General features: G+C 39.5%; 3 protein-coding genes across 6 annotated transcripts; 1 reads left to right on the top strand and 2 right to left on the bottom strand.

Annotated features, from left to right (window-relative positions):
* Positions 1–1,403: 1,403 nt before the first annotated feature.
* On the bottom strand, positions 1,404–3,327 carry mrpl44 (mitochondrial ribosomal protein L44). The gene is made up of 4 exons (XM_058634607.1): positions 3,078–3,327; positions 2,009–2,477; positions 1,706–1,884; positions 1,404–1,607 (listed from the first exon to the last, which is right to left on the bottom strand). The coding sequence occupies exons 1-4, from the start codon at positions 3,251–3,253 to the stop codon at positions 1,433–1,435; spliced, it is 999 nt and encodes a 332-aa protein (XP_058490590.1). The 5' UTR covers positions 3,254–3,327; the 3' UTR covers positions 1,404–1,432.
* Positions 3,328–3,404: 77 nt separating this feature from the next.
* LOC131462998 (dynein axonemal assembly factor 1-like) lies at positions 3,405–6,354 on the top strand. 2 transcript variants are annotated; one of them, XM_058634606.1, is made up of 2 exons: positions 3,405–4,393; positions 4,605–6,354. In XM_058634606.1, exons 1-2 carry the CDS (start codon positions 3,553–3,555, stop codon positions 5,321–5,323), a joined length of 1,560 nt encoding a protein of 519 aa, XP_058490589.1. In that variant the 5' UTR covers positions 3,405–3,552; the 3' UTR covers positions 5,324–6,354. The 2 variants fall into 2 exon arrangements, with proteins under 2 accessions (XP_058490589.1, XP_058490588.1); XM_058634605.1 differs by having other exon boundaries at positions 4,590–6,354.
* A 94-nt stretch (positions 6,355–6,448) lies between these two features.
* mffa (mitochondrial fission factor a) lies at positions 6,449–10,857 on the bottom strand. Of its 3 annotated transcripts, XM_058634608.1 has the most exons (8): positions 10,698–10,857; positions 9,607–9,860; positions 9,083–9,252; positions 8,877–8,968; positions 8,240–8,401; positions 7,288–7,344; positions 7,040–7,124; positions 6,449–6,951 (listed from the first exon to the last, which is right to left on the bottom strand). In XM_058634608.1, the coding sequence occupies exons 2-8, from the start codon at positions 9,818–9,820 to the stop codon at positions 6,820–6,822; spliced, it is 912 nt and encodes a 303-aa protein (XP_058490591.1). In that variant the 5' UTR covers positions 9,821–9,860; positions 10,698–10,857; the 3' UTR covers positions 6,449–6,819. The 3 variants fall into 3 exon arrangements, with proteins under 3 accessions (XP_058490591.1, XP_058490592.1, XP_058490593.1); XM_058634609.1 differs by lacking the exon at positions 7,288–7,344 and having other exon boundaries at positions 10,698–10,856; XM_058634610.1 differs by lacking the exons at positions 7,288–7,344; positions 8,240–8,401 and having other exon boundaries at positions 10,698–10,853.
* Between the last annotated feature and the right edge of the window lie 288 nt (positions 10,858–11,145).

Below are 11,145 nucleotides of genomic sequence, written 5' to 3'. Positions count from 1 at the left end.
TATGGATACCTCATCATAAATACATTATAACGCATTTGTTCCAGTCTTGTTATTTGACTGCATCGTTATTGCAATTAAGAGGACGTGCGTAGCATTAATGTTGCTCTGATATTATGCATGCATTGCTCAATCTTTACAACTTGACAAATACTTTGTGTGAGAAATGCATGGACATTTGAATTGCTAAAGTCATTATTTATATGTGCCTTCCATCTCTCAAACTGTAAACATATCTAGTTGAGATCAAGTAATTGTAAATTAAATAGCTTATGAATTTGACTTTAAAATTAGGTAATTACACGTATTATTACAAATCGAGCCACATTCAACTCTTGTGTTTATTTTTTAGTATTTGGGTGAAATAACCCTTTAAAAATATAAGAAAGTAGTAAAGTATACCGTAGTATTTGGCTGTTAATAAACAGCACGAAAAACGCTGCAGTTTCTAGACCGTCGTTGGGTGGCACACACGGTGTTTCCAGCATTGCAGGCACATTACCCGTCTTTAACACAACGGCGTCACCACGCGTGTTATTATTGTCATTACACGAGAGGTTAGAATTTATATTTTGCTTACTTAATTTGTGGTGTGTATATTTGTTCCGGGGAGGATTTGAAGACGATTTTGCCTATGCTTTAAAGGAATTACATTACAGTCAGTTTTACAGTTTCGTTAGCTGGGAATTTTAAGTCAGCATTTTTTGGGTCACTACTTTCGCCTACATTTTTTTGTCAATTTAAATTATTTATACATCATAACAACATTTTTATACTTATTTTTAAGTTTCCTCACATAGGAATTGAGAGAGCAGATCAAAGGTAGCCTTTGTAATCACTCACAGCTCAAAGGCTTGAGTACTCGCATAATGGTTCATTCTTTCATTTTCAATTGTTCTTATTTATAGTGTATGTTCAGCACTTGTTACCTGAAGTTTTTTAATGTGCTATAGAAATAAACTTAACTCACTCACAACTTAACTTTTACTTTGACTATTTATTTTCAGTTTGTGATTAGAGGGATGAGAAGGTGTCTGGAAAGGTGCATCTCATTGCACTGACTGTACAACTGTACTTTTAATGCATATGACAATAAACTAAACTAACTGCCAAAATCCACCCTTACCATTCATTTTGTGCCAAAGAAGGTACCCTTAATGTATACCCCTCATATTCCAATCCTAACTTCTTCTGGATCAGTTTCAACTTTCACAAATTAAATTTCTGCACCCTTTGGCTTTGAGACAAATTGTTTCATGTTCACAAATAGTCTGGACAATCGGCACCTTGTACATTAACAGTAATTTTCCAAAGATTTATGGTGTGTACATACTTTTTATTGAACATAAGCATACCAAATAAATCCAATGGTAAATAAATTATATACAAAGACATCTGTTTGATGTGACGTAGCAGTGTGAGAATTGTTACATCACTAATTGCTGCTGACTGACTGAAATAACGGTTGCTGATGCTGCTGCTGCGGAGAGAAGTCGAATGGTCTACGATTCTCACTGAACCCATAGATTTTTCGGAGAGCCACACGTGCTGCCTCCTCCTCGGCTGCCAACAAAGTCTCCCCTGGACCTTGTGCCAGAAGCTTCTTATCACTGAAACAGGACATAGTCGAAGAGACGAAAAGGTTACACACACACACACACAACGATTAAGACTTTTAATTTACCTGCATCAACAGCAACATACATACCTATACAAACCAACAAAGTATAGTGGCAAGACAGTACTGGCTCCAGCAGATCTAATGAGGCGGGGCTCTGGCAAAGGCACATTCCTCTTAGTAAGCTCCTCCACCAGTATTCCCATTGGGTTGACCACTGTCCACATATCAAACAGGTCCTTTCCTAACAGCTGAGTGACCAAGAAATCCTACAGAGATGTAAGAAGGTGTAAGGGGGGTGTAAAATGAAAAATGCTTAATAGAATAATTATTAATTACAATAAGTCCTCAGCTGGTATTTGAGTATACATGACAACACACCAAGTCTCTTACCCTGAGAAAGAAGCCTGCTCGCTCTGCTCCACTGCTCTCCTGTAAAGCTCCAATCATTGCCATGAATGTAGAATGGAGCACATCATCGGGAACAGGGAACTCTCCGCTCATGGTGAGGTCTTCAATGCCAAGATTTCTTGCTACATAGGTCACAACTGCTGAACTGGTAAGGTGCCCTACGATGCTCTCCACCCCCTTGCTTGGCAGGCTCGGGAAACTGGCCCTGCACCAGTCGTTTAGAAAGCTTTTGGTGAAATCTGCTCCCTTTGCACTCAGCTGCATATTATCTTTCAAAAGTAAAGCTGTAGTCTCAGAGTTAATGCCTAATCCCTTTCTCCTCTCTTGCTCCACCTGCAAATAACATGGGTTGATGAAGGCTATTTTCAGAAGTTCCAGGGAGAAGCTCTCATGGAGGCGGTTGCTGAAAGCCTGAACCTCGGCATGGTAATCCCAGAGAGGCTGTTGAGAGCTGAAAGAAAGAAAATATGGAGTTAACTGCCATCCTCTGCACCATGTTTCAAACTGGCTCCAGGTAGTTTTGCTCTTTAATATGATGTAGGGCTATGCAGAAGAAAAAAGTTATTGTAACCAAGGTGTTTTTTGCCAGCATTGCTCTGACTGTGAGTAGTATAACGTTTAGTATAAAGTTAAGAATTGATTTTGATTACATTTTCTGCGGATTTGGAGGAAGGGGAGGTTTGAAGGTTTGAACGGGATCCCTATCTAGATAAAACCTAGGGCTCAACATTTTTCTGACATTTTATTAAACGTTGAATTAAGAAAATAATGGACATAATAAACCATTGTCAAAATAATGGTTAGTGGCAGCCTTAGATTAAGCTATCAGCAATACCCAATTGTAATTTAACCATTTGTCCCGACTCCCGAGCGTTCGAAATACTGAGTAATAACAACCCACAAGCTGCGAAACAAGTCTGCACAGGAAACGAAGAAGTAATGTTTTCCTAATCTAAAATGTCATACGACTTTAATGAATAAAACGGTTGCACAGCAGTGGCCTTGAAATGCTCTCTAGTGAGCGCTTGGTTTTGTTCGCTTTGAGCCTTACCGTGGCTTCGGTGGCGGCGGTCCTTCCAGCTTTAACTTCTTTGCCATGATGTGTGTGTACGCTTTCATCCATCGTTTTTTCTCCCTGACCTGCGATAACGATACGTTTCTGAAGACACGCTGACAATGACTTTTCAATGTTAGCGCACCCCGATTTAATATGTATCCTGACGCCATGTTGGTGCACCAACAGCGGAATGCAACAGCTAAAAGTGTCCGACGCGGAACAAGATACAATATCCGGTCAGCCGGGCGGATCTGGACGCGTCGACCACGCGTCACCATGGAAACGTACTCAAACGTCTCAAGGTGTATGCACATGCTATGTAATGACAATGAGTTCATTCGAATCCTTTGATGTTTGGCTGAAAGACATCTATTAATGCAACATTACGGATGTCAACTGTTGCAAAACACCAAAGAAGACGTGTCCACAATATCAAGAATTTATTCATCCTCTCACAAAAGAGAGAACAATGGCAGGTAACATAATGCAGCAAAAGCCACTCAGGGGCAGACTTGGAGACCCAGAACTGCCAGCACCACGGATGACCAAGAAATTCCTTAAAGACCACTGTAAGCAGCACCATCTTTATGCTACACCTTACCTGAATGACACATTGTACCTACATTTTAAAGGCTTCTCCCTTATTGAGAACTTAGAAGATTACACAGGACTGAGGTGTCTCTGGCTACAAAGCAATGGGATTCAGCGCATTGATAATCTGAATGCCCAGATTGATATGCGATGCTTGTTCCTACAGCAGAACTTTATTTACAAGCTGGAAAACCTTGAGCACATGAAGAAACTCAGCACATTGAATGTCTCTAACAACTACATCCACAGAATTGAGAACATATCTTGCCTCCCTAAATTGTCCACTCTGGAGATTACCCATAACAGGCTGGAGTCTGTGGAGGACATTGAGCACCTGAGTCAGTGTTTGGCCATCAGTGTGCTGGATATATCTCACAACATGTTAAATGACCCCAGGATTCTCCCTGTACTTGAGGCCATGCCAGATCTGCGGGTATTAAATCTAACTGGAAATGCTGTGGTGAATAAAATCCCAAATTATAGGAAGACAATGACGGCGCATCTAAAGCAGCTCACCTATCTTGACAATCGCCCAGTGTTTCCCAGAGAAAGGGCATGTGCAGATGCTTGGGCAGTGGGAGGCCAGGAGGGAGAGCGCAAAGCAAGAGAGGAATGGGACACACGAGAGACGAGGAAAATTCAGGCAAGCTTGGACGCCATTGCAATGATTAAGAAAGAGGCTCAAGAAAGAAGACACATACGAGAGCTACAGGCGAAAGGTGAACACAGTTCTCAACATTTCACTTGCAAAGATAGAGGGTAAATGTAGATTTACATAATTAGTTGGAAATGCTGAGTCAGCACCATTGTTTTGCTGTTTTCTTTATGATTATAATATAATTGGAAATTCTGTGGTGAAAAAACAGAAGGATGTTATGATTATTATCCTGTTTTTTGACCGCCTCTTTTGAAAAGTTTGTTTCATTTCAGGGACAACCAAGGTTTTCCCCACTCCTTGTGATGAAAATGACACCCAGATTTTGACTTCATCCCAGGAGAAGATGGAGGACTTTGAACAGGACTGCATGGATGCCCATGGGGAGTCACTGCATAATCAAGCAGCACACAAATGCGGCCTAAAAACTGAACCGGTTGAGAAAACTGCACAACCAAGTGAAGGGTTGTTGATTGAGCCATTAGAGAAATATGAAATTATGCTGCCACGGAGAGACGAGAGAGAAGGAGTGCATCCAAAGCAGATGGAACAAGAACAACAGTGTGTTGCACCAACTATAGAGAGAGATAAAGGAGATAACACACAACAAATCAAATCACGTTTATTTAAGTTCATGGGAAATGAGGTGTTGGTTAACATAAGTGAGCAGTGTGAGAAGGAACAGCCTTCCCTGGTGATGGTAGCTCCTCCTGAAGCAGATGAGATCCTAGTTGCACCAACATTTGGTCCAGGACCATTGGTAACAGAGTTGAAAGATGTTGAGCAGCTGGAAACCATTCACCTTCCACTGCATATTGATGATCTGCCTGATCTTGAGGATGTTGACACAGAATACCTCACTGCAATGGTTTCTTCTCAGCTGGTGTTCAAACCAATAATAGAGGTCATGTCAGGAAGGAGCAGTGATGAGGATGAGGCTTCTGGAAACCAGAGTAAAATCATCCCCACTTTAAATCCTGACATAAGTCTCTGACAACTCTTCATCACAGGGGATTTGGGTTTTGAATTAGTGGAATAGTCAAAGACGAACCAAACCTCCTCTACACCATGGTACCTCATTAAGGAGCTGGAGGCGCCTGGGGAAAACCCAGAACTCGCTGGAGAGACTCTTGGCTGCTGCTTCTTCGACCCAACCTCAGATAAGCAGTAGAAGATGGATTGATGGATCGATGCTTTAAAGGTTTTACCCAAATTGTCACAGAATTTCATAACCATTTTGTTTATGCCGTTGGCAATTTAAAATGGGGCGGTGTTTTTTTGTGGGGCAATAATAGCTTTATACAATCATATCAAGGCAACACAAAATAATGACTAAATTAATGAAGGCAGCACAATTATTTGAAACATAAGCAAATTACACAGGCTGCAATCTGTTTATCCATGTCAATGAAGAAACTATGTAATACATGTTGGAACAACATTAAGTTCTCACCCTTGCATTCCAATATACAAGGTGATCTATTTTGAATGTTATGTGTTGTATGCCAATTAAAAACAAATGTACACAGTCTGTCTATGTATGCGTGTCGATGATCTGCACTCAATTTTATTTCCTATGGAGGACAGAAGATGAGAAAATAAAAAGAATATGACAGACTGGATAGTGTAGGAGTTCTCTAACTCCAGAAGATGGCAGTAATGCAACATCATAAATGCAAGCTGCTGTTAAACCCCACTGAAGAAGAAAAGTGACAGAAAAAGTTAAATATTTCGAAAACGTATAAAAATCAACGCCCTGAACGAACTCAATGTCTCTGAAATAGGCTGAAAACACAACAGTATAAAAGTTAATATTTAAATGGTGTAAACAGAGTTTTAATGATGTCGGTGGCAATGCTTTGTCATGTTTTAACACGGTATTGAACTAAGCTTAAAATATTGCAAATCACATCACAGTTTCTGTGACAAATATTGCAATTAGTTCCCCAAATCGTTCATTGCTAGACCAATTTTTTTTTAAATAACTACACACTTACAAGACTGACATTAAACATAAACACCACAAAAAGGAGCTAGCTAATGTGAGAGATATGGTATAAAATTATAGCTCAGTGCATAATTCTAATATAATGCTTCAATAAAAGTACAGAATGACACATCATATATGTATGGCTTTATTTACTTGTAATATATTTCCAAGTCAAAGTCATATGTGACTCTCACTTGTGTCAAATATTCAACATGTTATATGTCCACTTTCCTATTTTGATCATCGATGCTATATTGTAGCTCTGGATCATTTCTTTCCAAAGCACTGTGTGACGTGAATATGTACAAGTCATGCTTAGCAATGAATGAAAACAAAACAAGAAAACACAGAGTGGAAGGGGAGTAAAAAAAATAAAACTGTACATGTATTAAATAAATCTAATCAGAATATCAGCTTTGTGGCAAAAGGACTTGTACCCATGTCAAGGCGTTGCTCCCACAGGGCTCGAGTGCAGCAAGTAGCAGAAATACTGACTAGTTTTAACGTCGCAACCACACCCAAGTGTTGACGAGCCAGAAAGCTACAGTGACCGAGTACAGGATCATCTCTCGCTTTGCTCGCTCCCTGTTCTCCTCTTCCAAATGTTGGAGTCTTCGGTTTAATTTGATGAGCTACGGATAAATCAGATTAAAACAATCCCTTAGTGTCAGATATTCCACGATTAGTTCATGTTTGGGACATACTGGATTGGGAACTAACCTGACGTCGCAGTGTTGTTGCATCAATCACAGTCATATCATCAGGTCCTCCGTCCAGTGTGGCTTCATAAGTTGATAAGGCAAACCTTTGAAAAAGAAACAGCCATTTTGATAATTACATAATTCAAACAGTCATATTTATATTATACAAATATTATATCAGGGCTTGAGCTTATATCCCAAAACAAAATGAGAATGTAAGGTAAGACAGAAAGAGAAAAACAGAATGAAGATGCCAGGTGAGGTTACCTGGATTCATGCAGGGGGTTGGAGCTTGAAGCTGACCCCCCTCGCAGAGATGGTTTGCTGAAGGTTGAGAAAGGATAGCATTGGGAGGAGGAAAAATGAGAGGAAGAGAGAGAAACACACGTGTAGAGTGCTGCATAGCCTATATGCATATATATCCTAGAAATTAACACACTTTTTTTTCTCTTTATGTCTTTACAATATCTTCTCTAACAAAGTTTAACAAAGAGATTTTTGTTGAGTTATCCTGCAAGTAATAACAGTTTTTTAGAAAATCTTGATTCACAAATCTTATTGCTAAAGTGTGCAGAACAAGCACAAGCAAGAGGATCTTCTTATGCAGTCCCCAGAAGGAAAAAGCAGTCCAAATATCCAATCCATTTTTTTGATTTATATTGCCTATCTTTTGAAAGATGATATTGCTTGTCTGTCCAGTTTTATGAATCACTGCACTTGGTGTTTGATAATATTTGATACAGAGGAAAGATTCCCCTCATAAACCCCTAGGGGTTTTCTGTTGTTTCACTGCTTTTATGTTTTCTTGCACAAATAAACTGTGGCATGGGTAAGATATAATGTTTTTTAAGGATCATCTTGCTTATATCCTCTCTGCAGTGTTGTCATTTTTTGTGTTGGAACACGCAAGTCTTTAAGTAGGCTTTCAATAACATGAACCAAAGCTATAATATAGAAAGGCGCAAGAAAAAATTGTTACAGCATTTGTGATTAATACATGCTGTATTAATATTGTTACAGAAAGTTAGATCACCTTATGTTTGAGACAATTGCAACACTCTGGGGCAACATTTCAGAAACACCATGTGAAACCTAAATTTTAATTAACACAGGGTTCTTAAGAGTTTGTATTGTAGTAGTCTGTACTTCTCTGACCTATATCCAATAAGCCAATCCACCTTTTTTAAAAGCAAAATATGACCGATAATTGGGAGGTCACCTGCGAGGGTTCTCGTCCAAGACCTCCAGGACCTGCTGGTAGGCCCGACGTGTAGTGGACTGGATGAAAGATAATACACCACTAGTGCTGTTCGGGTTGTTCTCTTCCTCAGTCACGGTGAGAGGGGGACAGGGAGCAGTGGCAGGGGGGGGCGGGGTCGCACTGCTCAGTGCCCACCATTAAGGGCAGCCAATTCAGAGAAAAGGGGAAGAAAAGGATAGTAGAGGAAAGAGGGTCAGGAAAAAGAGGGAGAGGGAGAGAAATAAGGAAAAGAGACTGTCCTCAACTTTACCAACTGGACTGGACTGTGGTCTTGTGTGTGTTATACAATATAAAGCAATATTTTTCAATAGCTTGCAAAAATTAAAACAAAAAAACATATACACGTGTGTGTGTATGTATATATATATATATATATATAAAAATATATATAAATATATATATATATACACACACATAAAATCTGAAAGAAGTAAGTTTAAATCAGAGTTTATTATCAGCACTAGCAGCTCACAATGCCAGAAACAACACACAGTTATTTCACAAGAAAAAGGGACAGTGCATAGAATCAAAAGAAAGACATGTAGGACAAGAGAGATAGCATGAAGCTAACAGGGAAATTCCAGGCCATACTCACGAGGAATCATTTCTCTTGAGCTGGCTGTTATGGCGGATGGATGCATTCTCACTGGCCGAGCGTTCTCGCCGTGCTCGTCCCTGTGGTCGCAACTAAAAGAAGGCAGAAAGACAACCAATTTATTCTAGTTATAGTTGAGTGTGAGGAAATTATTCCAAATGGATTTGACACTGTATCCTTGTCAGCAAAATATTGTTGTCACTTACCACCTCCTCAGAGTCTGGAGCTACCCGTTGCTCTTCTTCCAGGAAGTCCAGGGGTCGGTCGTTGAGGGTGAGGACTCTGGGTGGTGTTTTCAATGCTAGGGCTTCAAGTGGTGTGGACTGGATTAAGTCCAGATCTCTGGGCCTGGAGAAATGGGTGTCATTATGGTCTCCTTATAGGGAAAAAAGTGAAAGAAGAGTAAATGGCTGTTTAGAAGGGGAAGCTGGCACATAGTTGGCATACATTTCTGTTATTTGAAAGCTAATGTTGAATGTTTCCAAACAACTTTTGTGTGATGAATCAACATGGCAGTGTGACTTAAAGGTTTTAATTAATTTCCCAGTTCTGATGTAATAACACTGTCAGTAAATGTACCTCAAGGAGCAAGATGGACAAAGTCCATAACCATTGATAAAGCTATATCTAGTATCTGTGAAGCTAACAAGCTAGATATACTACAGTCAGCTGACAGACATCCTTGTTATAAAAGACTTTGAACAGCACATTAATTTTACAGAGTACTGACCTGCAACCACAATTCTCTCTGGTACTTGCATTAAGACACTATGTGGGACTGCTTGAGGTCCAGCATTAGGGTCTTCATGGGTGTGAGGAGCCACTTTGAGCATCTCAGGGATCCGCATCCTCTGGCTGATCCCCTCAGTGTACTCCAGCTCATACTGGATGCGGTTCATCTCCGCCATCTCTGCCGTGGGGGAGGGGAATGCTGCTCCGTTCATTTGGCTTTGTGGACTAATTTGTTCAGTCACACGGAGTTAACTGTTAGAACACAAAATGGTCATACAATGGGCTAAAAACAATCAAACAAGAGAGACCATTGTATCCCAATAGTTTACTTCTGACTGTTGTTAAATGCAGGTAGGCAGGTCAGTGCCATTTAGTTTTTATGTTTTTTTTGTTTTATAGCTGATGCCAAATGGTAGAAATCAGGGCAGCCAATTGCCCATATATGATGGTGTTTTCTTTTTTATCCACCATTTTATAAAATATAACAATTATAATAACACAATATTGCTTACCATAAAACAAACCTTTACTAAATACTTATGGTGTGACTCTCTAATGTGCATTGTGTGTCTGTACTGGAAAGCATTTGCATATTATAAATAAATTGTGGAGCACTTACCAGCATTTATGTTTAAACTTACATAAATAAGTACTAATAAGCAAAAATCAGACTGATTACTCAACCAGCCGCTTTTGTACCTCTACAAAAACAAGGATCTCCAATGACCTTGTTATTGGTGCAGCTGATGAGCTATAGTCTGGGCTTAGAGATGGAAAATACATCATATGATGAAGTCATATGAAGATAACTCCTGACACAGGAAAACAAAAAGGGGGGGGGGGGGCTACATGAACATAATTAGTGCTGCTACAGCTGATTTTAGCAAAACATGACATCGTGAAAATATCTATGTATATGTATATATAAGGGTGGTGCATATATTTACCCAGAATACAAAAAATATATACAATCACCAGTACAATTTACAAATGGCAACGTAAACGTGAGGTGTAACAAAATCTAGACTATTAATGTTAGTTTTTTAGTCAGCGCCATTTCAAGCTAGCAGGTTCGTTTCGATTACTTACCTTTTGGTTGGTTGCTAAGGTTAGGTTATTTTATTTATTGAATACTACAGAGATTAAAACCTAAATAAACTCTGAATAGCACAGCTAAACCTGATAGTATTACGAATGATAGGATTGTCAAGCATAGCCTGGAAAGCAAATGAAAGAGAGGGGTTTCCTCTCTACTTCCTACGTCTGTACTACAAACAGGAAGTACTAAAGCTTCGGAGGAAATGACATCATTGGCACCAGGCGCGGAAATTTAAAGCTTAAATAATGACAGATAAAAGGAAATGTAAACACAGAGGTATGATGGCAAGCGGTTTTAACATTTAATAGGCAAGTAGGATATTCATCTGCAACACCATTGTTACTAGTCAAAACTGTATCTGCTAATGATAAACCCCATACACATGAATGGCAAAAGTGACGTCATTCTGACGAGTTTGAAACTGTAGTTCGGACTGGT

This window comes from Solea solea, chromosome 7, assembly GCF_958295425.1.
Source record: "Solea solea chromosome 7, fSolSol10.1, whole genome shotgun sequence".
Taxonomy (NCBI): domain Eukaryota; kingdom Metazoa; phylum Chordata; class Actinopteri; order Pleuronectiformes; family Soleidae; genus Solea; species Solea solea.
Note: the sequence above shows the minus strand (reverse complement) of the source record. Positions and strands in the feature narration are given on the sequence as shown.

Bases quoted from the DNA above. Each gene is read 5' to 3' on its own strand.
- mrpl44 (XM_058634607.1), bottom strand. From the start codon at position 3,253: ATGGCGTCAGGATACATATTAAATCGGGGTGCGCTAACATTGAAAAGT. The intron at 1,885-2,008 runs GTAAGAGACTTG...ACATCTCTGTAG, and splicing joins GAGCAGGCTTCTTTCTCAGG to GATTTCTTGGTCACTCAGCT. The intron at 1,608-1,705 runs GTATGTATGTTG...GTCCTGTTTCAG, and splicing joins TACTTTGTTGGTTTGTATAG to TGATAAGAAGCTTCTGGCAC.
- LOC131462998 (XM_058634605.1), top strand. From the start codon at position 3,553: ATGGCAGGTAACATAATGCAGCAAAAGCCACTCAGGGGCAGACTTGGA. The intron at 4,394-4,589 runs GTGAACACAGTT...TCTTTTGAAAAG, and splicing joins ACGAGAGCTACAGGCGAAAG to TTTGTTTCATTTCAGGGACA.
- mffa (XM_058634608.1), bottom strand. From the start codon at position 9,820: ATGAACGGAGCAGCATTCCCCTCCCCCACGGCAGAGATGGCGGAGATG. The intron at 9,253-9,606 runs GTCAGTACTCTG...TTTCCCTATAAG, and splicing joins AGAGAGAATTGTGGTTGCAG to GAGACCATAATGACACCCAT. The intron at 7,345-8,239 runs GTGACCTCCCAA...CTCAACCTTCAG, and splicing joins TTGGACGAGAACCCTCGCAG to CAAACCATCTCTGCGAGGGG.